Source organism: Cygnus olor, chromosome 13, assembly GCF_009769625.2.
Source record: "Cygnus olor isolate bCygOlo1 chromosome 13, bCygOlo1.pri.v2, whole genome shotgun sequence".
Lineage (NCBI taxonomy): Eukaryota > Metazoa > Chordata > Aves > Anseriformes > Anatidae > Cygnus > Cygnus olor.
In genome coordinates, this window is record NC_049181.1 from 9,334,595 (window position 1) to 9,361,942 (window position 27,348).

The window sequence follows — 27,348 nt, forward strand, 5'->3', positions numbered from 1 at the left end:
GAGTTATCATTTAAAAAAAAAAAAGAGTAATATGGCTGCATCATTGTCAGCTTTACAGCTTCAGCATATTCACTTATGAGTTAGTAGAATCATAGAATATCCCGAGTTGGAAGGGACCCACAGGGATCATCGAGTCCAACTGCTGGCACCACACAGGTCTGCCCAAAAATTCAGACCATGTGACTCAGTGCGCAGTCCAAACCCTTCTTAAACTCTGACAGGCTTGGTGCTGTGACTACGTCCCTGGGGAGCCTGTTCCAGTGCACGACACCCCTCTCAGTGAAGAACGTCTTTCTGATGATATCTAGCCTGAACCTCCCCTGCCTCAGCTTGACACCATTCCCTTGGGTCTCATTGCTTGCCACTAAAGAGAATAGATCAGCACCTACCCCTCCACTCCCCCTCATGAGGAAGCTGTAGACCCCCTGATGAGGTTTCCCCTCAGCCTCCTCTTCTCCAGGCTGAACAGGCCAAGTGACCTCAGCCGCTCCTCATACGTCTTCCCCTCTAGGCCCTTTACCATCTTAGTAGCCCTTCTCTGGACACTTTCCAACAGTTTCACATCCTTTTTGTACTGTGGTGCCCAGAACTGCACACAGTACTCAAGGCAAGGCCGCACCAGCGCAGAGTAGAGCGGGACAATCACTTCCCTCGACCAACTAGTAATGCCGTGCTTGATGCATCCCAGGATACGGTTGGCCCTCCTGGCTGCCAGGGCACACTGCTGGCTCATATTCATCTTGCTATCAACCACAACCCCCAGATCCCTCTCTGCAGGGCTGCTGTCCAGCGTCTCATTACCCAGTCTGTACGTATAGCCAGGGTTGCCCCGTCCCAGGTGTAGGACGCGGTGTTGCTCTTGTTAAACTTCATGGGGTTGGTGATTGCCCAGCTCTCCAATCTGTCCAGATCTCTCTGCAAGGCCTTCCCACCCTCAACAGAGTCCGCAACTCCTCCAAGTTTAGTATAGTCAGCAAATTTGCTCAGAACACCTTCTAGTCCTACATCCAAATTGTTTATAAAAACGTTGAAGAGGACTGGCCCTAAAATGGAGCCTTGGGGGACCCCACTGGTGACCGGCTGTCAGCCAGATGTGGCCCCATTTACCACAACCCTTTGAGCCCTACCCGTCAGCCAATTGCTCACCTATCGTATGATGTTTTTGTCTAGCTGTGTGCTGGACGTTTTGTCCAGTAGGATCGTATGGGAAACTGTGTCAAAAGCTTTACTGAAATCCAAAAAGATCACATCAGCTGGTTTCCCTTGATTGACTAGATGTAATTCAACATATTGAAGCTAGAGAAGGATATGAAAGTGAAATCATCACAAAATCATGCCTAAGACAAATAGAAACAAGACTGGACCCAGAGAAGCAGAACTAGCTGTATAAGTAATTCAGCTGAAAATGCAGTGTGTGTGAAGCTACTGCAATATTAATCATGAAGTGAAGTGGCAAGTAACATAAGTTTATTTAAGTATGAAAATTCTAAATGTATGGTTTGTAAAGTAGATCCGTCTGAGCAGGGACTTTAAAAACTTTATTTCTTTAAATGGTCTTTTGCTCCTATAGAAACGAAGTGATTTGCTATTCCTGCACATTCATTCCATGCTGAGATTAGAAAGGCTTGCACTAGAAAGCCAGAAAGGCTTTTAAAGTTTAATTCGTTATGGGGGAGCTTTTCTAGATACAGGTTTTAAAGTTAATATTACAGGTGTTTTGGAATTAAATTTCAATTATGGTGATGTATTAAAAATCATTTGGCAGATCTTTTAGATTACTTTAAATATATATATCTATATATAAAATAATCTTCAAGAGCCAATTTTTTTGAAAATAAAACAGTCAACCTCAATGTTAAATACTCAGGTTTAACTTCATAACGACTGGTATCTATGTGTCTACTGCTTTAAAAAAAAAACAACAAAAAACAATTTTGCCACTGCTTCCCATTTGTGGGAAGATCGTGCTGCGGAGCATAACTCCTGGTGTTTGTGACTTTATACAAAATGCTCACTGGGATCGAGCCACTTCTGATTTTTTTTGTCTAATCTTTATCATTTTATTATGTCAGTTAAAATAGGTAGCAACCACAAAGATTAGATGAAGGCAGACTATGCTTCTATTTGACTGCAGAGTATACACACCTGGAAAAAATCAATTTAAATGTTGTTACATACACTTGTAACAGTAGATTGTAAATGTATTTAAATTTGCTCGTAACAGGGAAGGTATGCTGATAAGTTTAATTTCCCGAGAGATAAAGTGTCTAGCAGGTACGTCAGAGTTTCGTTATTGTGCGTAAGAGTTGATAGATGTTCAGTTTAAGTATAGTCCTTTACAATAGCTCTTAATCTAGGAGAGCAAACGTTTTATTTGGATATGAAATGCATAAAGTTATGTACAAAAATAATTTTCCTGTAATTCTTGAGCATTTTTTTTCCAGTAAATTCTTTTAAAAAAATAAAATTGTTTTGCAGCTGAAGTGGTTGCTTATATGCAGTCATTCTAAATTCTGGCATATTTAATTGTTCTGTGATTAATTTTGCAACCTATGTTGAGAGTTCTGATCATAGTTATTTAATTACCCAGGGTTCTTTTTTTGAATTTTCAAAGGGAAATTATAAAAAATTTCTATGTTTAACAACTGCAGTTGTGCATTAGTGTTAAGATTTGAACTCTCAACTTGCGAGTGTGCTGTATAGTGTTTGGGGAGAATGCTAGAGAGCCTGCCTTTTGATGTAAGTTTGGCAAGCTTAAAAGCTCATTTCTTTTAAGGTTCCTGAAAATAAGGAGGAATCAGTACTTTCAGAAACCTTGTTTTGTACATTGTTTAAATTTTAATGGAAAGTGCTAGGTAGTTTGTGCAAAGGACTTCTCATCAGAATCCTTGAGAAAAATACTCTTTAGTAGTCTCTCTTCTCTTTCTCCCACCAGATCTAGCTTTCAGTTTCTGCCTAAGTTTTCTTTTGTTTTCCCTCATGCCTGTACTAGCTAATGGCATAGGAGCACAGTACTTAAAACACAGAGGAGTGTTCACTTTCATTTTGTCAAACAGGACACAGGATACTAATTTTTTAAGGCAGACTTAACACCCACCCCCACCATTTAGCGCCATGCCATTTTTGAAAGCTCCAAGTAAAGGCTGCTTTTAGATTAATGCTGCCATCAAAATTCATGATTGGCACAATTATTAGGTTCCTCTATAGGATGCAGGTCTGTATTTAGGCATGTGTTTTTTTAGGTGCATCTTTGTTTCATTATGATAGTAAAGAGGAAAACTGACATTTGAAATACCCAAACAGTGCTAAGATTGTTACATTTGTATAATACACACAATCAACAATTTTAAATCCAGTAATTAACTATGTTTAAAGAGCTCTTCATGGTCATCAAGAACAGTCACGTGCTTAGAATAAGTCCAGTTAGGTCAGGTTGCTCAGGGTCTTGTCCAGTTGAGTTTTGAGAATCTCTGGTGATATTTCTGTCTTGTGAAATGTGTTTTCTGGATTATCCTGGAAGTCTATGTTAATTTCAGTCAGACTGAAGAAAACATTCTTACTTGATTAAATTGGTTTGTACCTGCTAAGTGCCGTTTCTGTGGTTAGTTGTAAAAATCAGATCTATTATTTCCTTAGTTTCTCGCCAAACTTGACAAGGAGTCTTGAGGTTCTAGTAGAGACTGAAACATACATTTTTCTTCCTTTTTTTTTTTTTGTGACTTTTTTTATTTGTGACTTCACTATTGGGCTTTGGTTTAAGGTCAGTAAATTCAAATCTTACCTTTGAATATCTGCTGACTCATTAATCCATTTTTCCATAATCCTGGAGGATTAAAACAAGATAGAAAATGAGTATTCTTAGTGATAACATTGAAGACAAATGATATACTTAAATGTAGTTATTTAGTACCGGAATGTCACAACAAAAACTGGCAGCTCTGGTTTGCTAGTAAACAACCAGTATATATACTATTTCCATGGGTTTTGTTATATTTTCACTTCTCAAAACAGGATCACTAAAATGAGCAAGTAAAAAAATGTATTACAAGTGTGTTGGTGTTCTAAACTGTTTTCTTCTAATGCTTGTAAGCTCTTAGGGCTTTGAGGTCTTTGTCAGCTTGGTGCTGGCAGAGTATTAAAATGAAGGATGATATTTTCAGATGCAGATAATTTGAGTTTAATGTTAGCTCATCAGTGTTTCTTTTTAATAACATTTCTGAGCATCTGCATTTAATTATTCCCAGTAAAGAAGATGGCAAGACTAAAGATAATGTGGAAATACGGCTTTTGTGGTATTACAAACGTACCTGAACAGGAGAGGCGCAGACTTGGAACGTTTTCACGTCTCTGATATCTCAAAAGAGACGTGAAAACAGGGATATGGACTAAGGTTACTGAATAAACTGTGTCATAAGTCCAATTCAGTACAAATACACAGTTGTGATGGGAATGACAGGATGACAGATTGTTGGTGACTTAAGCTCAACAAAATCTCATGGTGATAAGCTAATTTACGGCATTGGAGTAGTGTATATAATAAGAAGTCTACTTGAACTTGGAATCGGAGGGGGGGAGCTGTACATGTTTTGAAACAATTATACAAATTGTAATTCTGTCATAGGTTAGAAACTGAGTGGTGCTATTGAGGATTCAGGAACTAGAGCTTCAGTAGCACAAAGAGAACTATTGAGTACAGGGAGATTTCTCCCTAGCCAAAGGACTAGGGTACCCCTGTTTTGAGTTGGTTTAGAAGCCTTAAATATCTACTTAAATATCTACTAGCCTTGATTTGCATGCTACTATTTCATTATAAACCGTCATTTAAAATTTGTTTTCTATCAGCATGTTTTTTCTTTCGAACCTTTTTTTTCTGACGTAGTAGTGAAATCGTGTAACATGCATTGTCTCAATTGCCATCAAACAGAATTCAGGAAGATAAGAATAACTTGGCATACTGTTTTTAAGGTTATAAAAATAGGAAGAAAAATGTTATAGCTCTGCTAATAGTCAGAGAGTCTTCTGTCTTAAAGTAGTTCTCCCTACCTATAAAGAGCAAACAAAAAACCAATGAATGGTTAATAACCTTTTAGTTTCAAATACTAATTTGAAGTGTGGTTATATCCTCTTTAATTCGATGTGCGTCTTTGAGAAAGGAAAGTGGAATTTCACCTACTTAGTACTTCCAGAGGCAGCAGCTTTGTCTACCAGCTGATAAGTTGTAGAAGATGCTGCTGCCTGTTGCTGATAATCATGCAACTGATCCATGCTTGACTTTGTAGCATCTGTAATTATCACGTATTGCTGTACTTTCACTATATTTGCTTTGGACATCATTCCACTTTGGCAGTGATGCTTAAAGCTGGTTGAGCCTTTTGTATCTGGTTGAGCCTTTTCTTTCACGTGTTGTTGGCCCTGTTTTGGTCCTATGCTATACTTGCAATGCATCCATGAGAACAGGGTCTGTTTGAGATCCAGGAGAAAGGTGGGATACTTGCATGGCAGAAGAACAGTTGGTAGGATGTGCAATCATAGGGTGGTTTTGGAGTGTTACATGAAGTTGTAACACTTGCCTGCCTGTATTTCTTTAGTCAAGTAAATTAATAATCACTGTGTGAAATGTAATTACACTTTTTAATGCTGTTATTGTTTGATGTAAATGCTAGCATGACAGTATTTGGATTGGAAGGTGACGGTTTTGTGGACATGGAAAAAATTTTGACCTCTGGGAATCACCATATGCAGGTGTTTCTGCAGTGTTTTTTTCCCTTCCGGAATCATATTGCATCTGAGAGACTAATAATAAATTGTACCCATGTTCCATGTGTTGATCTCCAAACCATGTTTAGATCAACTAAAAGTATATCTTTAGGATCAGGTCTTGCATGGTGTGGTATGTGGGGTTTTTTTGTTTGTTTGTTTTTGCTTAGACCATACTAAAGCATTACCAGAAAAAATGGATAGGATGGATAGGAAAATTTTTACATATTGCTAGTTAGTAGAGCAGATCTCTGTCACCTTTTTTTCTTTTATCTTTGTGTTTACCTTTGTGATTTCACTTCTAAATAAAATTTTGGATCTCTGAGGAGGGGAAAAAGAGCAAACAAAATATAATGAATCATCATTTTTGATGAAAATACTGTAACACTGAGATGAAGTTCAAGTGTAAATTTCTCAGCTAATCTTTGCATGAGATGCATGCTGAATTTGAAATACAAAGTTTGAACATAAATATGATTGCCCTGGATCAAATAAAAGTCCTGTCTGTTCTAGCAGCATGCCTCTGGTGGTAACTGATATTGAATGCTTAGAGAAAAGTGCAAGAACAAGGCAAACATGATGTTAATTCTGTTTGGCTGCCTTACTGCAGTTTAAATGTAATCTGAAATCTGAAAGTAGCATTTTTTTTTCTTCCTTCTGATCATGACTTAAACTTGTGAGATACGTTCTTACATCTAATGGCTTCCTCTCCAAACTAGCTTTTTTCTCAAACTCTTCTGTTCTGGACTCCTAATGTATTTCTCAAACTCTTCTGTTCTGAACTTCTAATATACTGATTTTAAATGGTCTCTGTACAGTATGTAAAGACTTAGCTTCTGCTTCGTTTCTTTTTGAAGAGTTAACTTCTTCATATTTTTGTAGTTCCCCTTTCAAATGTAACCTTTGTAATGTTGTACTTCTCACTTCTGTTTCTGTAGAGATAGTGAATCAAAATACCCTGTGATTCGTAAGCGATCATTGATAGTGTCTTTATTTTGGTTTTCACATAACACCCCCCAATTTAATGTTTTCCCATCTAAATCGGTTAAGCAAAGAATTCCTTTTTCTCACTTCTAGAGGGGTCGTCACCTTAAATTGTGTGCAATTCTGTACTTAGCAGCTTTTCGTGCTTCTTCAGTCTATTAACCCATGTAAAACCATTCTTGTTTAAAGTGCCAGCAAGCTGCTTTAGTTTTAATTTAGGAAATCTACCCTTTCATCCACTAGCCTGCGCTAGTGTGTGGAGTTACTCTGCCACAGGTGCACATCTTTGCATTTGCCTTTACTAAACCAGATGAGGTGTGTGCTAGCTGTCACTCTGGCTGGCCTCCCAACCATCCAGCGTGCGAGTTGCCCCTTCTCTCCCTCCGTCTTGGGGGCGTTCATGTGCTTAGAGCAGATTCCATCATGCTTTCAAAACAATCTAAACAGTACCAAATCTAATGTTGACCCCTGAGAAATGCCACTGGAAGTTAGTTGGTTTGCTGATTCAAGCTGTTAAGCTCTCTTCTTTGAGCCTGACAGTGACTTTTAAGCACTTTTCCAGTCACTTTCTTGTCCACTTCTTCGGTTTAGTGGAACGAAAGAAACTGTTCTGCTGATGTTACGATGGGAGCTAAGCAGAAACAGTTACTTTTTGCAAGTTCTTAAAAACTAAGAACTAAAGCCTGAAATAGCAAGAGGTCTGCATTGCTGCTTTGTTAAAAGACTGTGTTCAGCATTTTTGAGAAGCCACATCCTTTGGAACTATCCTAACTTGGGAACCAGAGTTACGTTCAAAAAAAGTAGATGTTCTTTCTAAAGGAAATCTCTATTGCTTTCAAGAAGATAGTTACATGAACTTTAATGACACAGGTTTTGACAGTTAACTGGTAATTTCCAGGATTCAAGGTCATATTCCACTTGAAATTTTTTAGGCTAACAGAAGAGGGACAAACAATATTTTGTTTCCTTTTAGGTGTTCTTAATTATTAGTAATACATCTTTAAATTCCTGTCATTTTTCTATTTTCTGTTTAAGTGCATATCAAATAACACTATTTTAGTATTTTAAGTCTTTTTGGTAAATTAATTATATGCTGTAGCATCTGGTAAAACTGAATTATTTTACGCTTACTTTACGCCTTAATTTTTAGGAGCATGACAAGAATAACAGTGGGTATTTTAATCTTATTGCATGAAATTCTTGACTTTAAGGATTTTTTTTCCTTTTGCTTCCAGATCTTTCAAAGAATAGATTTACTGAAATTCCTTCTGACGTCTGGCTGTTTGCACCACTGGAAACTTTAAATTTGTATCATAACTGCATCAAATCCATTCCGGAATCGATAAAAAATCTACAAATGCTTACCTACCTTAACATTAGGTGAGTAATGCTTTTCATTTTTCGTCTTTATATAGTTTGCCTCATTGGAAAGGTGGCATCCTACTTGTTTGTGACATAAAGTGCCCTTTTACCCCCATTTTTGCTCAGGTAGATAAAAATTGTTCTGTTTGCCATATGCTTGGTGTTTTAGAGCCAGCAGTTCTTGTTGCTTCCTTTATGGAAAGGAACTGACTACATTACGAAATTTCAGTCAATATACTGCAGTAGCTGACATTAAGGAGAGTTTAGGAAGCTTTCTTTCTTTTTAATGTTATGCTGACAGACTGTTTTTTACTGTTTTTAACAGTAAATGTTAGTAACATCAGTCTGTCAGCATAACATTTTACTGACTTTAATAGTCAGACGGACACAGGTCCATCATTAGTAACTGGAGCCACGGTAGTTGTGGCAAGGTGCAAGATGAGCAGTACCTCTCCATTAAAATAGGGATGTCAGTGCACAGAGCTTCGAGATTGTGGGTTAGAATTTCCAGTGATACTTGTTTTTGTTTATGGTTGCATTTGCCAGTGGTGGTTGTTACTTCTTTTAGCAGATTTCTCTGTACAATTTAGCATTAGAAAGTTCAGTTATAGTACATTCTCATTTATTCAAATGAAATGAGGACCTAAACTATACATGTGTGACAGAGGCTGTGTCTGGTAAGGAATTTATGATGGAGTTTATAGCTTAAATTTAGGTGAAATTGTGGGAAAAAGGTGGAGAATATCTCCTGGAGTAGGAGAAAAGTTGTACAATGTGCATCTGAGACTTACCATCAGGCTTAAGGAGAGTATTATGATTTAGTCTTGCTTGTTCATTTTTCTTTCTTTCAAGTCGAAATCTTTTATCAACATTGCCAAAATACCTGTTTGATCTTCCGCTTAAAGTTCTGGTTGTCAGTAATAATAAGCTGGTCTCCATTCCAGAAGAAATAGGAAAGTTGAGAGATCTAATGGAGCTGGTAAGTATAACTATGAACTAATATATTAAGTAAACTTGAACTATAAGGAGTTTATTTACAGTGTGAGAAAAATACTAGTAACTAATTTTTAAATACAGGAATTGAAAATTAATTCAGTCTTTCATTCAGTGATTTCAAATTACAGACAAAATATATGCGGTTGAGTTTCAAAAATGGGAATAAACAAATCAGCATGTTAGGTTAACTTTAATCTTAAGTTGTTCATAAATAGAATTGCTTTTCAGATTACTTCATTTGAATCCCTGTTAAAAATGATGGATTTTTTTTTTTGCTTTACAGTAATCATATTTATTTTGCTTGGATCTTCAGGAATCTTTTAGCTGGAGAGTTCAACTCTATTTACTCCGTACCCTTAGTAAAAGTTACACCATTCCATCATTGTTTTCCTGTTCTGTATTCCCCTTCCCCCCTCATTTCTGCTTTTCCATTATTTTGGTTTGGTTGAATAGAATGATCTGTGGTATTCACAGTTCAGGTATGTGGCAACACAATTTTATTCTATGGCATACTGAAGTTTTGTGTTTTGTCATCCTTTGTTTCCTTTGTACTTCTTAATATTCCGGGCTTTTTTGAGCATTGCTCCATATTAAGCTCATGTTTTGGAGAACTGTGCACAATTATTCACATATCTGGCACGTGGATTAGGTCTGTTTTTTCAGTATTTACAATTTCTTTGGTCATTGCAAGTAAGCCATATCCTATTTCCAGAGCAAGTGTAAATGCTCTGGAGATGTCTTAGAGCTCAGAAATTAGGTCATGTTAAAAGAAAACATTTATTTTTTAAATTTACAAGTAGTATGAGATTCTGAATGTTCGTGAGGCTTTTCTAGTGTCTTCTACTCTTCTCTTTGAGAAATTCTATATGCTTGCTTCAGTGTTACAGGACTTCAAGGTGGGATTCACTGCTGTTGTTTACAGAAAGTGAATATTTTTCAGAATTATGGTTATGGTGTTTTTGGCTTATTTTTTCATAATTGTCACACCAAGAATGCATGCTTGATGACAGATTCTGGACATGCCAGAGAGTTTCATTCCATTACCTGTATCATACCTCTTTAGAACACAGAACAAGGAGTTTATATAATTTTTTAAAAAGTTCACAACCAAGCCACGTGCTAGAAAGATGGTTTTAAGAAAGGCATTCCACCTCTTTATTGAGTCAGAAATAGAAAAGGTTAGACACTGGTTTTTATTTATATCAATGTGATTGTTGATTCAGTATGGACCAAAACTCAACTACTGGCAGAAGTAGCTGTACTCTGTGCTCATTTGATGTAGCATTGTCACCCTCTAGTGCTTGAATCCAAAAAGTTGGCGAGCCTGCTGTTACACTTAGTAAATTTTTAATTGCATTGGTTCAAGGTTTTTAAGGAAGGAGAAGAATTTTTATGAAAGAAGCAAAATGTAAATCATTTGCCTGCAGTAACACAAGAAGTTTGTAGCTGACATGGGAAATACACCCAGATCTTCTGTTTCCTGGGGTACAGTTTAAATCTCAAAATCAGTCTTTTGTTATTGCTTTAACCTTTTGAATTGAGTTCCTGAAACGTGAATCACTAATGAAGAAACAGTGAGATCTGCTGTGGTGACATTTCCCTTTGTGGAAAAAGCAAAGGATTTTTTCTTTTCTTTTTTTTTTTTTTAAATAATTTGTTTTATAGCAGCTCCGATAACAGTTTTCCTTTGTTTAATTTCATTTAAAGTGTTCAGTTAATTTATTCATTATATTTTACCTAGGATGTCAGCTGTAATGAACTTCAGGTTCTTCCTCAGCAAATAGGAAAACTGCAGTCACTTAGAGAATTAAACATAAGAAGAAATAATCTCCATATGTTGCCAGATGGTAAGCTGTTCATCATCATTTTTTTTGATGTAGGTAAATTAGGCAAAGTGTTAATTAGATACCTTATTCTTTTTTTTTTTTCCCCAATACAGAGTTAGGAGACCTTCCCTTGGTAAAGCTGGATTTTTCTTGTAATAAAATCACAGAAATTCCAATTTGTTACAGAAAGTTACGTCACTTACAAGTAATAGTTTTGGATAACAATCCAATGCAGATACCACCAGCACAGGTTAGTATGAAAACATTCTGCTTCAGTAATTTGCGTTAGGATCTTAAGAAAGAGGAAGCCGTTCTAAGTTAATACCAACCAGCTTTTCATTTTTTAGCTGTATTTCTGCTAGTGGGAAGTTGTAGGCATAAGCTAATCAGTGTAGGAAGTATTTTTTGGGGTGCATTTTCAAAAGACATGCTATGTAATTAAATGTTTTTTGTTTCCAGATATGCTTAAAGGGTAAAGTACATATATTTAAATTCCTCAGCATTCAGGCATGCCTCAGAATAGATAAAAAACCAGATTCCTTGGATCTTCCATCACTGGGTAAACGAATCCCTTCCCAGCCACTCACAGACAGGTGAGTAATGGATTTTTTTTTTTAATGGTATTTTTAAATTATTTTTCTTAGCATTTACTATGAAGCGATCCTTGGGATGTAAGAAAGAATGTCTTTATTACAGTTTAATAGATGTAACTTCAATGGTTTGCTTATTCTTTAGAAGTTATAGTATTTACTTTTTAAGGTCATTTTACTGGAGTCTAAATTGGCTCATCCAAGTAGCTGTGAAAAATTTTGATTTTACTCAGTTAAGATTTGGACATCAGGGCAAAGATATATTTTAAATTTATTTATTGGAATACTCATTTTTTATTTCCCAAACAGGTATGTCAAAACAATTAACTTACGTTCTCATAAATATGCTGAATATAGAGTTAGTCTGTTGGATGGAAAGTCTGCCTCCTGAATATGTATTTAGGGAAGCTGTAACTTAAATATCAGTGAAATGCTGAGGATTTTTTGATTGGATTGCTCTTGAGGTCAAAAAGTACAGTATACTTTTTTGGACATCTGTACTATATACCTCTTGAGTAATTAATTAAATGGGAGTGCTCTTGTATTTTCTGTGTTCGGTTGACTTGCCGTTAATAACTGTATGAAACAATATTCTTTTTGTCTGTTTGCCTAAAATGCTGTGTGCTACTTGTGGCACTCATTGGGCTCAAGGCCAGAGGAAAGATTAAAATTATTAATAAAGCTTACACAGAACACTTTGAACCATCAGATTCAGTCCATGGTCTCAGGCAAGCGTGCCACTAGGGAATCAGTCCACAGTGTCCATGGAATGCTTCTAAATGCTTGTAGAACCTGTGGTCCGCAACTGCTTCCTGAAAGACTGTGCTGCTTAAGACCTATAACTAAAATGTATTGCAAAAGGAACAAGGTCAAGGGTATTATCACTGTTCATCACCTTTGTAGTAGTGAGAATTGTTTAATTAAACTTTACAGATGATCTTGATTAAAAGCCAGGCTTCAGTGTGCAGTTAGAAAAACACACCCTGCTCGTGCTGATGGCTTTCTGTCTTTAGAAGGCATACATTTGGACAGAATATTACATAGATATTAATGCAGGTTTAAACCTATATGACTGTCTAATAGGAAATATATTTGCTACTAATATAATCCATGCCTACCATTAGAATTAAAATAATTGCTTATAACAGCAATAGCTAAATTCTCCAAAAAATACTTTTGAATGAAATAAAACAATTCTGAAATTCCATGGATGTGGAAAGTATGATAATTGTTCTTTCCTCCTTTAATTTTTTTGAGACTCTTTTTCTTTCTTAAACTCTTGTAGATTAAAAATTTGTTCTTTACACATGCGGTGTTGTGCAAAAATTCTGTATAGGCAACTGTAGATGGGTATATAGAATCTATATATTTTAAAGGATGTTTATTTTCCTTTAGCAAAGTTAAGCTGGTTTCTTTATTCCTTTTTTATTATTATTATTTTTATTTTATTAAGCAGCATAGAGGACTTTTATCCCAATAAAAATCACGGACCAGACTCTGGCATTGGAAGTGATAATGGGGATAAAAGATTGTCCACAACAGAAGTAAGTATTTTTTTTACTGCTGATTTTGTCTAACTTGTTTTATAGATTTTTTTCCTTTTCTCTTTTGTCTAAATTAAGACATGTTTAACTAAGTTGCAGTTAACATCCTTTGAAATCTGTACAGATGAGTTTAAACCATTAGACTGACAATATCAGACATATAAATTATGTATTGTTTTGACTTTTCTGGTTAAGTTTCATTCCTGTCCAAATCTTACACATTTTCAAAACTGAATACTTATCTAAACAATTGTTTGGATCTTTTCATGTATAATGTGTGTAATCATGTTGGCCACATGACAAAACTTACTTAATGTTTGCTTTAGTTACTAGTAAAAATATAAAAATATAGTTAGGAAAGTTAAAATACATTTTATCTAAACTTAGTAACTAAGGAAACTACAACATATACAAAATTCAGGTTTAATTAACATATCTTAATAATCTCTTTTCTTGTTTAAATTTTAAAAAGAACTTCTGGATGATCTGCTAGGTCTAAAGTCATAAAAATTCTCACAAATTATCTATTCGTAGAAATCTAGATTAAGCAACTCTGAATAAATGATGTCAATACTGAATAGTGAGTGCAGTATATATATATATATATTTACTTTTAGAAAGAATCATTGCAAATGCAGAGTGATTGAATTGAAAACTGTACAACAAGGAATATTACGAGTGTTTAAGTGAATTCTAAATGATGGGAAGTGAAGCTGTGATTTTTTTTCAGTAGTCTTACTACTTGGAAGCTTTAGATAGGGAAGTACTTAAGTACAGATTTATTAGCCCACTGACCAGAATTGGACTAGAGCTCTTGGAACAAAATACTGTATTTCAAAGGAAACTGAAACAATTACTTTAAAAAACAAAAACTCCGCAAAAAAAAAAGAGTTGATTTTTTTCTGCCTTGGGAGCCATTCCTCATGATAGGGTCTGTTGTATTTGTGATTTATTAGCAAATCATATAATAATGTGATCTATATGCAAGTTCTGTATTAAATATGACTGTCTTTGCAGCCATCTGATGATGATACAATCAGCCTTCACTCCCAGGTATCAGAATCAACAAGAGAACAGACATTGAGGAACGACAATCATGTAATGGGAAGTAAACTCGATCCACAGAAAGGTAATATCTGTTGTGCATCTGTCCTTTTAGGTAACGGAATTGCTTTTTCAAAGGAAATCTAATTTAAGAAAACTGCACAAAATTATATCATGGCATATTGGAATTTTGTTTTTATAATCTCAGAAAACAATGTAATAAAATAATAAATAGAGAAAGGAAGAAAAATATTTCTTTAGATGAAGAAAGGGGACATGATTTAATTGTTTTATCTTTATCTGTCATTTTTTGTACATACTTCTGACTCTGAGGAGTAATGTTTGGTTGAGAGAGCTGTTAATATTATCTTTTCTCTTCCTTATCAATCCTCACTAGACCAGGAGGTGTATGATTACATTGATCCAAATGCAGAAGAGGGAGCTGTTCCTGAGCAAGGAGATGTGCAGATCGGACCATTGCTGTCCTATATCAAGGTAGCATAGATTGATTAAAAAACAAACAAACAAAAAACACACACTAGTTCAGCAGGCTTTTTTTTCCTCATCTCAAGTCTAATTTTATTTCTCATCCTGTGTAAGGAACGGGGAAAACATCCTGAAAAATCCCAAAAGATAGAACAGAATGAGGACTGGGGAGATGAAAAACGGTAAATCTTTTCAGTCTTTTTTGGGAAGGGTGGTTTTGCTTTTAAACACCATCGGGGAAAGAAGTCTTTTGTTGAGCAGAGTTCTCCTTCTTGGACAAAAAAATGAGCATATTGGAAGAGCTTCTTACTTCTTGTCCAAGCAAGTTTCTGTGTCTTGCTTTGCTGAAGTCAGGCAAGTCACTAATGTTTAATTTTTCAGACTTCAGAAGGAACAGCCGTTGGCTGAAGAAGATGATGAAATCAAAGAAGTGACTGACTTGAGAAAAATAGCAGCTCAGTTACTGCAGCAAGAACAAAAACACAGGTATTAAAAATAATAGTTAACTTGTGTCACAATTAATGTGTTCTTTAGCCTGTCTTATACCCAAAAGCTCTTCATTTGGAGAACATTTTGGTCCAGTTGATGAGATGAAGCAATAGACCTATTCTGTGTTTCTTTTCATAAAATTGCTATCTAGAGAAGCTGCGATACGCCTTTTATAGAGAGGAAGAGGTGACTGTGCAATTCTCTCTATTTTTTTTTTTAATTAAGTACCTTAAGCATGGTCAATGCTTATATAAGTAGGCTATTGTTGACATTAAAATGACTTTGTCTTAGTTTGTGTGGTTTTAGAGAACCTGCAAACAGTTTGTGTGCTACTGGTTATTTTTCTTAAAATACAAGGTAGTTTAGGTGATGCTTCCTCTGTTCAGCCACATATGAGATATGTTTCCTATTAGCCGAAGGGGAAACTTGTTCAAATGTAATTCTGTCAAATGACAGTGTGTGTATATATATATAATTTGAATAGTGCAAATGCATCCTGATGAGCTGCCTGACTTTCATAACTTCATGTTGGCATTTCAACAGAACAATTCTTGAAAATAATAAATAAAAAAAGAAGACTACTAAAGTAATGCAACAGAAAAAGCTAGCAACTGTCTTAGGAAGAGGAGGAGGGAATACCTGGAGTCGCATAGGAAGTGAGCAGGAAAGGGTAGGAACTGTGTTGTCTCTGGTTCCTTTACCAAGCAGGCACAATACCAGTGAGGTACATCAGAGACAGTAAGCTCTCTGCTGAAAGATGAAAGTGGTAGTAAATAGTCATTTAACTACAGTAGATCATTACAGTGGTTTATTCTCCCACAGTCATGGCTTCAGCTTCATATTAGAATAAGTACTCTTTTTGTACTCTTTTGAATTTCTATGCAATGATGCTGCTGTTTTTCTTTTAATATAACTGCAATATACACAAAGCCTTTAGAGAAATTGATACTGTGAAATGCAGAGCTTTACAAATTCAACAGTGTTGTATAATACTTCAGTAGAACAGTAGAAATGTCTTAGGGGGAAAGATGGAGTACATTTTTCCCTGTAACTCCATATAGTGTACTTAAGAATTTGGTGGGAAGGAAAAAAAATAAGAATGAAATCTTAATGCTAACATGTTTTTTTATTAACAAAACTATTAAAAAGTGAGGAAAAATTCTGTATTTTTATTAAAAGATAAAAATATTTTCTTAATTCTGATAGCTATTTATATTGTGTGTGGGTTTTGTCTGGTTAGATTTAATATTTCTTGGTTATCTAATCATTTGAAATACCAAGCCACTCCTCTTCTGAAGTACTGCAACTTAAATTTTATTTTTGTTATACTTTGTTCTATCTCAGTGCAGCAATCTTCTTAAAGATTTTACTTTACGTATATAAAGAGCGATCTTGTTAGTCAAATTTTACTTCTTAGTTTAGCTTTAAAGCTTGCTTATGTATCTTTAAATATATGGGGACAAAATCACCTCTGAGATAAAACTGTAGTTATTTGCAATTAGTAAAATGTAATTTAATCCTGATTTTGAATCCATAGTTTGTGGGTTTATAATTCCTTGCCACGAGCAATTCTGAATTGTACCAATTGTGCCATTTCTGAATTTGCGCAAAATATGTACAGCCTGAGTAAGCAGAATTCTCAAAGTGAGCATCATTAAATAATTTCTTACTAATCATATTTCTGTTCATTCAGTGTGTTTTCTTTTAATATTATGCAGTGTTTCTTTTCTTTTTGCTTGCTATGCTAATGACTTCCCTGTCCTTTCCCATCAACCTATCCTGCTTCCTTCTTCCGTCTTTGGGTTTGATGTACATGAAATATGAATGCAGACGAAGGCCATTAAGCTATAGAACTTCATTCAGTGAAAAACTCTTCCAGAGGACAAGGGCAGCAGGACGTGCATCAAGGTATAAAGTGTTTGTAGAGCTTCAGATTTCCTAAGATAAAATGTGGACGAAAGAAACAGTTTGGGCCATTTTTTTGAACAAAAACAGAAAAAATGGATTCTCTCAGCCTAAGATTTTGTTACCAAAAAATAAATTGCAATGCACTTACTTTTATTTGAAACTAAACAATGTTTCAGGAAAATACTTAATTAGACAGCTGTCCAAAGCACATTTAAATGACTCCAAACTAGAAGATTATTTTCCTGTCCCTTTGGCATGCTTTATCTTCATTCTTTTTTTTAAATATAAAGTATTAAAATGTATTTAAAATCATAGGAAAACTTAGTTTATTATGATCTCAAACATAAATTATATAAATATTTCATAGAAGAAGTTTGGCTGAAGAACACGTATGCTTGGCATTACTTTGGATAGGTTTTAATAACACTTCGTTTAATGATCATGAAAGTCAAATAGCCTTTGTTGCATAGAATCACTGAATTTACACTAACGTCATTTTTGGTGAAAGCATTGCATCAAAGTGCTTAGGTGACTCAAATTTCTAGTTCTTTTAAGCACATTTTGTCTTAATGGCCATATATTACTACAGTTTCTCTGAATTTCTCATTGTCTTCAGCTAAGAAGATAAGGATAGATTGAAATTCACTGTAAAAATGACTAAACTGGCTGTTTCATGATGTTTGATACATCATATGCTCTGAATATTAATTTTTTGTGAGACTTATTTCTGGCAATATTGTAATTTAATTCTGGAAAGTACATTTTAAAGTTGTGTATGAAGACAATATAGGGAGCATATGCTGCTGTCTGAATTATTTAGTTGTTTTACAAGCTTAACTTGTCTTAATGCTATTAAATTGAGGTTCACACAGTCAGATTTAAACTGCAAGTCAGATAACTGAGCTCAAAGTTATGACTATTCAGAAGTCTGAAAATTAATACGTCATTTAAAGTTCATTGTTTTACTGCCATATCTCATGATAATGAAATATAAAAAGGTGCCTACTGTATTTTACTGTCTTCCACTGAATTGCTGGTTTTCTTCTTGTTCTTCCTGATTCTTAATAATTTCTCTATATAATTCAGTGTAAATATACTTTGATCTCAGTCCTGCACACTGTGAACTCAGCGTTGAAATGTAATGTTGATACTCCCAATAATTCACCATTAATCATTCCAGTTGCTGTTTAACATGAATCTCAATTGAAAATGTGTTTATGATCGGTGTGGTATTTTAAACATTCTAAACATTCATAATAAATACCTCATATCACCTTCCTGTGTGTGCACATACATGGTGTTTTTTCCAGATTAAAAAAATAATAATAATAAATCTGAATCTATACTTAACTTTAGGCTTTTTTCACTTATTTAGAGTTAAGGAAAATGGAATTTATACTGGTTCATTAGACTTCACTTAGTTCTTAGCTTGCATTTTCTTACTCTTTTTCTCCATTTTCCAACTCTCCTTTTTTCCCCTGACTTTCCTTTGCACTGCCAGTCTTTATTCCTCAGCTACCCTCTTACATTTTTGTACTGACCAACTGATTTCTTGTGCTTAATCTATTGTTTCCTGTCTGCTTTAGTTTGACTATCTTGTCTCTTCTAATTTTAGTGAACAGTGAGGCCTGTTTGTATATATTTAATAAGGAAATATTAAAAATTAAAAATACATAATGAGAGGAGACTTAATTTTGGTTTGGATTATGTGACCAAGTTTTACTTAAAAATCAGAACTTGAAATATTACAAGAGCTGAAAGCGATATTGCTGATTTGAATGGAAGCAGGATTGGGCTTGGATTTCATATATGTATATACATGCATACATATTCCAGCTTTATGGAAAATGCCACCTTAATCTTCAAACTTTTTTCTACAGGAAAAGTTATACTGTGAAAGTAATATATATTCAAAGAAAAAGATTTAACTACAGAACTGTTGAATAAATATTTTTCTCTTTATAGGCTTCTTAATCATTCAGCTTCAGTAAGTGCAAGGAACAGGCCAAAGCAGCCAATGGAATCTGAAAAATGGTATTTATCTACTTCATCACAGCTTTCAATATTTTATTAAATTAGGTCTGATATTTATTTTATGTTGTTACTGCCATCTTTTGTCCTAATGTTTTAATACAAGATGAATTTCAAGTTATACAAATTATCTGTTCCAAACCCAGTTTGGCTGTGAATCGGGTAGACAAAAGCCATAGTTGCTGTTGGTGTTGCTAGATTGTACTGGAGTGATAACTGCTCTCTACAGTTCTCTGCAGTTCAGGTACAGATCAGAAAAACTTTCATTGAAACAGAGAAGGGATACTGTATAAATCTTTCAGTGTGATGCATCCTATTTTGGCTATCTTTTCTCCCTCTGGTAGCTGCGTTAGCTGCGTTATTAAGGGGTTGGTGGTGTATGTGTTCTGTGGTTATATGAACAGTACAGCAACTACTGTTCATTTGCATTTGGAGCTTGACAGTCCTCACTTACAATATTGTTCCTGTTTTTTGGGATTCTGTTACCTGCTGTAGTGCACAGCACTGTCAAGCTTCATATTACAGAATAATCCAGGAAAGGTTGTATTTACCTTTGACTGTATCCTTCATGAAACAAATAGTTCTGAGACTTTTTTTCTTGGAAAATAAGCAACAAAAACAAAAAACAATTCGAGCTTGTACACAAGATAAGATAAATGCTGCAAATTTGTTCTTGTTTTTATTGCGCTGCTATAGGGGAATTTCAGTCCCTCACTGTGTAAGTAACATATAAAGAGAATACAAAGGCTGCCATATCCCTGAAAAATTTACACTTATAGACCACGTCAGAGCTAATAGATACATACGTATCGAGAGCAGAACTAAATTATTTATTGTAGCATTTCCTGCAATTCTCAGTTGAATAGCATATCAAGCTAATGGACATGATTAGACAAATTTCCTATGCCTAACAGCTTTAAAAAATAGATTTATTGTTTTGAGGCAAACAATGAAGAACAAAGGAAAAGGAATACAAAGTAGCAGAAGCTAAGAAAAGAAGCTTCAATTTCTGTGCCTAGCTGCTTTCTGAATTTCTAGGATTTATCATAATTGCACACAGTGCTGTGTCATTACATTAAATCCCCAGCTGTTAGTCTTGGTATACTGCACAGCTTCTAAGCCTGTTTTCTACCTTAGTTGTCAGAATGTGAATGAAATGGTTGTTGGTACGTTGATAGAAGTGAATTTCACAGAAAGATTTAGTAAGTTTTGAAGTGACACCAAGTCTAAACTTTTCTATTTTCCTGAGAACTGTAAATAAGCTCAGGCACTGTTCTTGTTCTAGAGTCTGTGAGATTTTGCCATTTTAGTATTCCATGTTAAAATGTTTCTCCTTTCCATTGTTAGTACAAGCTTCTACTTTGCTATAGAGAGCTAACAGTGAAATGAAGGTTGAGTCTTCTAAACACTGAAGAACAGGCATTTTGTCAGCTTTGAACTAATGTTTGGATGGTTGCTTTGAGAAACAAAACGGAGGTGCATTTCTGAAGATCAATCCACATTGTTAAGAAAGGGCTATATCTGAATAAAGCATTGAATAAAGTAGTGTGGATGACACGTCAGCGTACTGTAAAGGAGGCTGAAGAACAATTTGAGGTTTTACTTGCATAGCTCATACTTTTTAGTCACATTGTGGACATGATTTATAGCTAGCCAAAAGAAATGTTGCAGAAAAGCTGCATGTTAAGTGATCACTTCTTTAATATTTTAAAGTAACTTGATCTTGAAGTACACAACAATGTAGTAATAAAATTTCATAATGTCTTTCATTTTAATTTTTAGTGTCTCAACAGATGAAGTCAATTCTCCAGTGTCTCCATACAGCTGGCAGGTAAGTATCTAAACGTAAAAGTGGTAATAGTTTTATTTGCTTTAAGTGGTTGTTTCTTGTGGAAAACTTCCGTGTTAATTTGTTTGCTTGCACACATGGTTATTGTATGTGTATAATTGTGGTGGAAAATAAAAAATAAATTCATAGACTTCAAGATAATTTGACTTGTGTTATGTAATGCAAGCCTTTTTAAGAGGATGTGGTACTAGCTGTAAGATCTTGAGACTGAGACATGATTTTACTTATTTTTTTGTATTTCTTTGCATATACATTTTTTGATTAATATAATAAAAGAAGCAGAAATAAAGAAAGAACATTCATCAGTTACTTAAAATTGCCAAAGGGCCTGATATTATTCTAATGTGAAGAAATCTTTGGAAATACAGTTTTTCAGTGTTTTAGCCTTTTTGTGAAGTGGCCCCTTCAGATTGTCTGCAGTCAGTTTTCATAGAATAGAAATACATATTCATTGTTGTTTTAAGAATAAATCATAGAATGGCATGGGTTGGAAGGGACCTTAAAGACCATCTAGCTCCAACCACCCTGCCATGGGCAGGGATGCCACCCACCAGATCAGGTCACCCAGGGCCCTGTCCAGCCTGGCCTCAAACACCTCCAGGGATGAGGCATCCACAACTTCTCTGGGCAACCTGTTCCAGTGCCTCAACACCCTCTGAGTGAAGAATTTCTTCATAACATCTAATCTAAATAACCCCTCTGGTAGTTTAAAACCATTCCCCCTTGTCCTATCGTTATCTGTCCGAGCAAAAAGTTGCTCTCCTTTTTTATAAGCCCTCTGTAGGTATTGAAAAGCTGTAATGAGGTCACCCCAGAGTCTTCTCCTCTTCAGGCTTAACAGCCCCAGCTCTCTCAGCTCTTCATCTTAGGAGAGGTGCTCTAGCTCTCCAATCATCTTTTTGGCCCTCATCTGGACCAGCTCTAACAGGTCCACATCCTTCTTGTGCTGGGGGAACAGACATGGTTGCAGTACTCCAAGTGGGGCATCACAAGGGTAGAGTAGAGGAGGACAATCTCCTTTAGCTGTCTCTATCAAAGTATTGTAATCTTGTAGGTAAGAACGCCATACAAGTACTTTAAAAAAAAAATAATCCTAGTCATCCTTCCTGTGTAGTGAATATTCGGATTGAGAAATTAGATGTGCTAGTGGCTAACCACACTTCTGACTGGCTCTTTGAAATTATTTATAGTAGCATTAGATGGCTTCCTAACATACCTATGAATGTTAGGCTCAGTGCAGAAAAGGATGTTATTTTCTTAAGAATTATTTCACAGTTCGTTTTTCTGGTATGAAATACATTTCAGAAGAAAGGAGCTAAGTGATTTCTAGCAGAATCACCATTAAGGTAACAATTCTGTGTCGTAAAGTAAAATGAGAGAGGCCAAGAATTTATAATTGTAGTTTATAATAATTTGTCATAATGCATGCAAGGTGTATTTACCTTTTATGTAAAAGTACTTCTGAACTTTTCTAGCCACTGGAAAATCAGAAGGATTCAATGGATGAGCAGCATTGGCCAGAAACACAGCCAGTGATTTGGCAGAATGAAGAAAGGAGGAGAAGTAAACAAATTAGAAAAGAGTATTTCAAGGTAATGCAGGGTAGGGTGATGGTGGTGATTTTTTTGTCTTGGGTGCTTTGGGCTCTTTCTCCTTTGCAAGCAATGCAAATTTTTGAGAATGCAGGGAACTGTGTAATTAAGTAGAAGCAAGGAAATGTCATAGGTTGTACTGCTTTTAATTTTTATAGTTAAGCTGTAACTTTATTTGAATCTTTTGAGTTAAATAATATGTATAATGTATTATGTATGAATGTATAATAATAGGGTAACGTGAGAGTGCAGGAAAAGGAGGAGAAAAAAGTCCACTGAAGACTGTGTTTATTAATTATAAGAAAGTAATTTGCAGTTGTCATCTTGTAAAGCTAGAAACTAATCTTCAGTAATTGGTTCTTTCTCAGATTGGATCCAGTTTGAAGGATTTTTTTTTGTAGTCTGTCAGCATGGTTATAAGAATGATTTATGCATTTTGGTTCTCGCTTTATCAGTTTGCATATAAGAGGTTATTTTCTCTGTATTGATTTTGCTGTTTGCAGTGTGTATCATTGGTCACCAGATGTCAGTGGCTGCTTGTTGTAGAACAGATAGGAAGTTAATGAAGCAGCATCAAATAAATTTTTTGTAGAAGAATAGAATAATTCTGACCAGTGCTAGGTTGAGTTAAAATTACGTTTCAATTGTGAAATTTGTTTTTTGGATATATGCAAATATCTTTATGAATTGCTAGGGAATTTAAAATAAATTCTCAGGAAAAAGAGAGCATGCCATATAACTGAGATATATTCTTGTGTTTAAAGTAGCTATTAATTTAGCCCCCTCAAGAATTTAGGGGGTTGTATCTTAACTTGAATTCTTATGACCTTCTTTCCAACGTTTGCATCCTTAAATTAATTTCACCCTGCAGTCTTTGAGGGGAACAGGACAAACTTCTAAAACAGAATTCAGTCATTTGACTTGTTAAACTATCCGTGTTTAATGTGCTATTTATACAGAAGACTTGCATCAGTGATTTCTCATCACTTTAAATCTGTGTTTAAATCCTAATACAGACTTCAGTTGTGAGCTTTGTGGTAGAAGCAGGTACCTGAAATCATATTTCTTACAACTATAGTCATGTCTCAGAAAGAAATAAAGCTGGTTTTACCAGTAACAAAAAATACTGTCTCACTGAGAGTTCCATTTACAAAGATAAGGCAATAAGCAAATGTCTGTCTTTCATAGCAAACTTGGGAGGGGGGACACAACAGCAAATTCATATTGAGTCCATATTTTTTTGGCAAAAAAGCTCATTGAATAATCATGTCTGTACCGCCAAACATGAATGACTGTCTTAAGAATACATGCCAAGTTACTGCAACCGGTGTTATTGGAACAGGAACGATTTATTTAGCTCAGCATCCAGAAGTATTTATAGAGCATCTTTATTATACATTCTGTATGTTTTTATTGTGAAATTGTACAGTGCACCAGAACGGTAGAAAAATGCTTGTGAGAATCAGAACTCCTTTTCTTGTAGAATGTCTTTGAAGCCTGTCTAGCAACTCAAATTTTTGTTGTGCTAAATACGTTAACAAACAAACAAAAAACCTTAACCATCTAAGACAATTTTATCAACCAAAATGCATTTTTGCTGGAGGAGTTTGTGGTTGCTTTGGATCCTAGTTCCATCTAAGCTAAAATTCTGGATAGCACATCCACGAGAGAAAAGAAATTACTACATGCTAGCTTTGGTTTGGTTAATTATGGTGGAGAAATCTGAACACAGAACTGTCAAAGGCCTGTATAAAGGCACAGAAAAATAATATTTGGCTTATGAGCTCCCAAATTAGTATATTCCCTTGTAAACACATAGGAAATATTTCATTTCAAACATACAGGAAATATATCCCAGAAGCAAAATGCACAGTCATGGACGCATATAACATGTCACTACATGACTCCAGGACTTCATGCATTCTGTTCATTGGTTCTTTTTTAACAAAAAAAGGCATCATTCAGTAACTCTTGAAAAGACACTTAATTTGTAATGAAAATCAATGGCAGTAGGGTTCCTAACAAAGGTTATGTTTGTCCTAGACTTCGATTTTCAAAAGAAACGCTTTTTACCATACACTGACATATATGCATTATTCAGCATGTAATTCAAAATTTAAAGCTGTTCAGAGTGCTCAGAGTTGTAACTTTGAAGGAGACAGGCATCTTCTATGTCTAAGTAATACATATAACTTTTATATAACAGAATTATGTAAAGTTCCATATTTATTAATGTTAAAGAATGTAGTTGCAAGTCAGTTTTTTCTTTCTGAGAAATTCTTCTATCTTCTAACTAGAATCCGTATGCACCCCTAAAAATCTTTGAAGGAAAGCTATCCTTCCAGTTCCAAAGTTAGTCTTTTTAATCTATCCTGTGTTCTATATATATCATAAAAACAGGTAACGTGTAATGTAAGTGCGTGATGCACTTAGTTTTGTGGAGATGTAACTCTTTCTACATGAATTTTTTTTTTAACCTCTGGAGACAAGGAAATACATTTATTTCCCTAAATACTGCTTTTATATATTTCTTGTTTTGATCTCTCCTTCATTCCTACTGTATTTCTCAGATAATCAGGAAGTGGGGCAGAAGCAATATGCAAAAAATCAGGCAGACGTCTTCGGAAAAAGCAGTGGTCTTAGATAAAAGTATGTGATCAGGCTTTGCAATTGTAAAGGAAATCTTGCCTTTTAAAACTCTTTTTTCTCATTGTTTTCATTTTTTACATTATCAGGTCAATCTAGCCAAGTATAAGCAACTTTAAGAGCTACTTTTACAGCATGTTTCTGTATGTAACTTTCATGAGTTACACGTTTTTTTTTTTCCTAACAAAAAATGCATGAGAGGAACAGTTACTCAGGTCTTTCCACTTGGATCAAGTCTCATATGTAGTCAGTTCACATTATAAATGTATTTTTGAAATTATCCTATTCTCTCAACAAAGTAGTTCTTGAGTAACCTAGGACCTAGATGTTTGTCTTCTGGTTTTTTGTGCTCCTATGATGATTTCTGTAACATGTTTTTTTTTTCCTCAGCAGCTTCACCAGTAATAAGTAACATCTGAGTGGTATCAGGCCATTTAGTTCAAATGAAAAACATACTTCCATTTTAAAGTAATAATTGTATGTGTTTTGCAGTATAAGTCTTCCAGAAAGAGTTCAAGTGGAAATGAAAATGATGAGGTAAGAAATGGTAATTGCATAAAATATGTAAGAAAATTGTTTTATTTGTTTATCTTCTATGAACACTTATGAGCCACAGTCATGGAACAGGTCTGTGCAAACAGACTTTGTGTTCCAAAGTCATAGTAGAAATACAGCACAATAAATATTATAGTCCTATTTGAAAAAAGCCACCAAGACGTTATACTGGGGAAGAGTAGGGTAGTTACTTGCTTCAGTAATAACAAAGTTAATTGAGCTATCAAGCAAAGGTAATATAAAAGTAATATTCTATATAAGCAGTGAGCAGTTTCCTTGCCTTACATATTTTTAAATTCAGTTGCTACAAGCTTGTGCCATATTTGACAAATGTTGGATGTCTCATGTATGGTGTTTTTCATAATTTCACATTTTCTTGTTAAATCATAATTTTCATTTTATAATTCCATCTCTTTGGTTTCTTTTTAGCAAGACAGTGATAATACTAATGTGTCCCCACAGTCTCCTGTGTCGTCTGAGGTACAAGTTTGTGGTTTTGTTTTTCATTCAACAAACATTTCTTTGTGCGCATTACTTGTGTCACCAGGTTTCCCATGCAGATATAAAGCTGGTAGTTTCCTTTGAAGCTGGAGTTAGGAATATTTCATCACACTAAAAAGTCAAAAGTAGAATCGTAGATGTATATCATAGCTTATTTTTACCTTTGCAACTATCTGATCTGTCCTGGATTTCTTCTTTTTTTTTTTTTTGACTGTTGTGAAGAAAGATGCATTGTTTTATCTCCATTATTTTTCCTAATGAAAATGGCTAATTAAGATAAATGAAAATCAGTGTATTTTCTAGTTGTCCCTATATGATAGCTGCTTAAAGGATTTCAAGTAAAACTTGTCTTTCAGTGTTCTGTACCTCAACATAAGGAACCCTGATGTACTGATACTGCTTAAACGGTTTCATCCTTTATGATTGTCTGTCACTTTTGTGATACAGCTTTACAGTTTCATTCATCAGTTGCTTTCCTTTTTAAGGAATATCCATTTAGTCTCACTGTGATGGCAGTACTCTAATAAGCTATAAATAAGCCATGCTAAAGATTAATGTTTCTGCCTGATGTCAAAAGGGAACCTAAGAGAGTGGAATGAGTGGAACATCCCACAGAAACAATGAAAGGAGTTGAACTAAGGATAGCTCATGTACATACCAGATTACTGAGTGCATCTCCCCTTTGTAGATGGTGACATGAGAAAAACATGATTTTCATAATTGAAAGTAAAGATTTCTTAAGAAATTCAGTGCAAGGCATTGGGGAAAATAGTTGTATTCATTTACATCTGGCTTAGAATTCAGTTCACAGAATGTTTTGTTTGAAATGTTTTAGAATAGATGTTAGTTAATCTTAGAATAGATTTTAGTTAATCTGGTGGTGCTTTGTCTTCCTTGGTAAGATAATTTTACCTGCAGTTAATGAGTTTTCTTGGATTCCCTTTACTTCATAGTATCCCCTTCAAAGCAGTGTTTTACAGTTCAGCAGAAGAGCTTTATTTTAGGCAAGAATAATTTAAATGCTATTTTGATGAAAACAAATGTTAATTATTGTAATAAATGGAAGAAAATTGACTTTCTCTCTTTTAACAGGATTATGAAAGGACAGATAGTAACACTCACGGACCATTTGGTCTCAGACCAAGGTCAGGTAAGCTGCTCTTCTCTAAGATAGCATGAGGCAACAGA

General features: G+C 34.9%; 1 protein-coding gene across 4 annotated transcripts in view; it reads left to right on the top strand.

Moving 5' to 3' along the window:
* LRCH2 (leucine rich repeats and calponin homology domain containing 2) overlaps positions 1–27,348 on the top strand; it is a 47,357-nt gene that overhangs the window by 6,015 nt on the left and 13,994 nt on the right. The window contains exons 2-18 of one of the 4 annotated variants that reach the window (XM_040571962.1): positions 7,977–8,121; positions 8,956–9,082; positions 10,841–10,946; positions 11,039–11,175; positions 11,385–11,518; positions 12,972–13,059; positions 14,077–14,188; positions 14,501–14,598; positions 14,704–14,771; positions 14,971–15,075; positions 16,909–16,986; positions 18,952–19,020; positions 20,800–20,848; positions 22,342–22,458; positions 25,597–25,641; positions 26,089–26,139; positions 27,253–27,310. In XM_040571962.1, coding sequence (XP_040427896.1) covers positions 7,977–8,121; positions 8,956–9,082; positions 10,841–10,946; positions 11,039–11,175; positions 11,385–11,518; positions 12,972–13,059; positions 14,077–14,188; positions 14,501–14,598; positions 14,704–14,771; positions 14,971–15,075; positions 16,909–16,986; positions 18,952–19,020; positions 20,800–20,848; positions 22,342–22,458; positions 25,597–25,641; positions 26,089–26,139; positions 27,253–27,310 — 1,587 coding nt within the window. Of the gene's footprint in view, positions 1–7,976; positions 8,122–8,955; positions 9,083–10,840; positions 10,947–11,038; positions 11,176–11,384; positions 11,519–12,968; positions 13,060–14,076; positions 14,189–14,500; positions 14,599–14,703; positions 14,772–14,970; positions 15,076–16,908; positions 16,987–18,951; positions 19,021–20,799; positions 20,849–22,341; positions 22,459–25,596; positions 25,642–26,088; positions 26,140–27,252; positions 27,311–27,348 lie in introns of all 4 variants that reach the window. The other 3 variants (XM_040571960.1, XM_040571964.1, XM_040571963.1) reach the window with 3 other exon arrangements.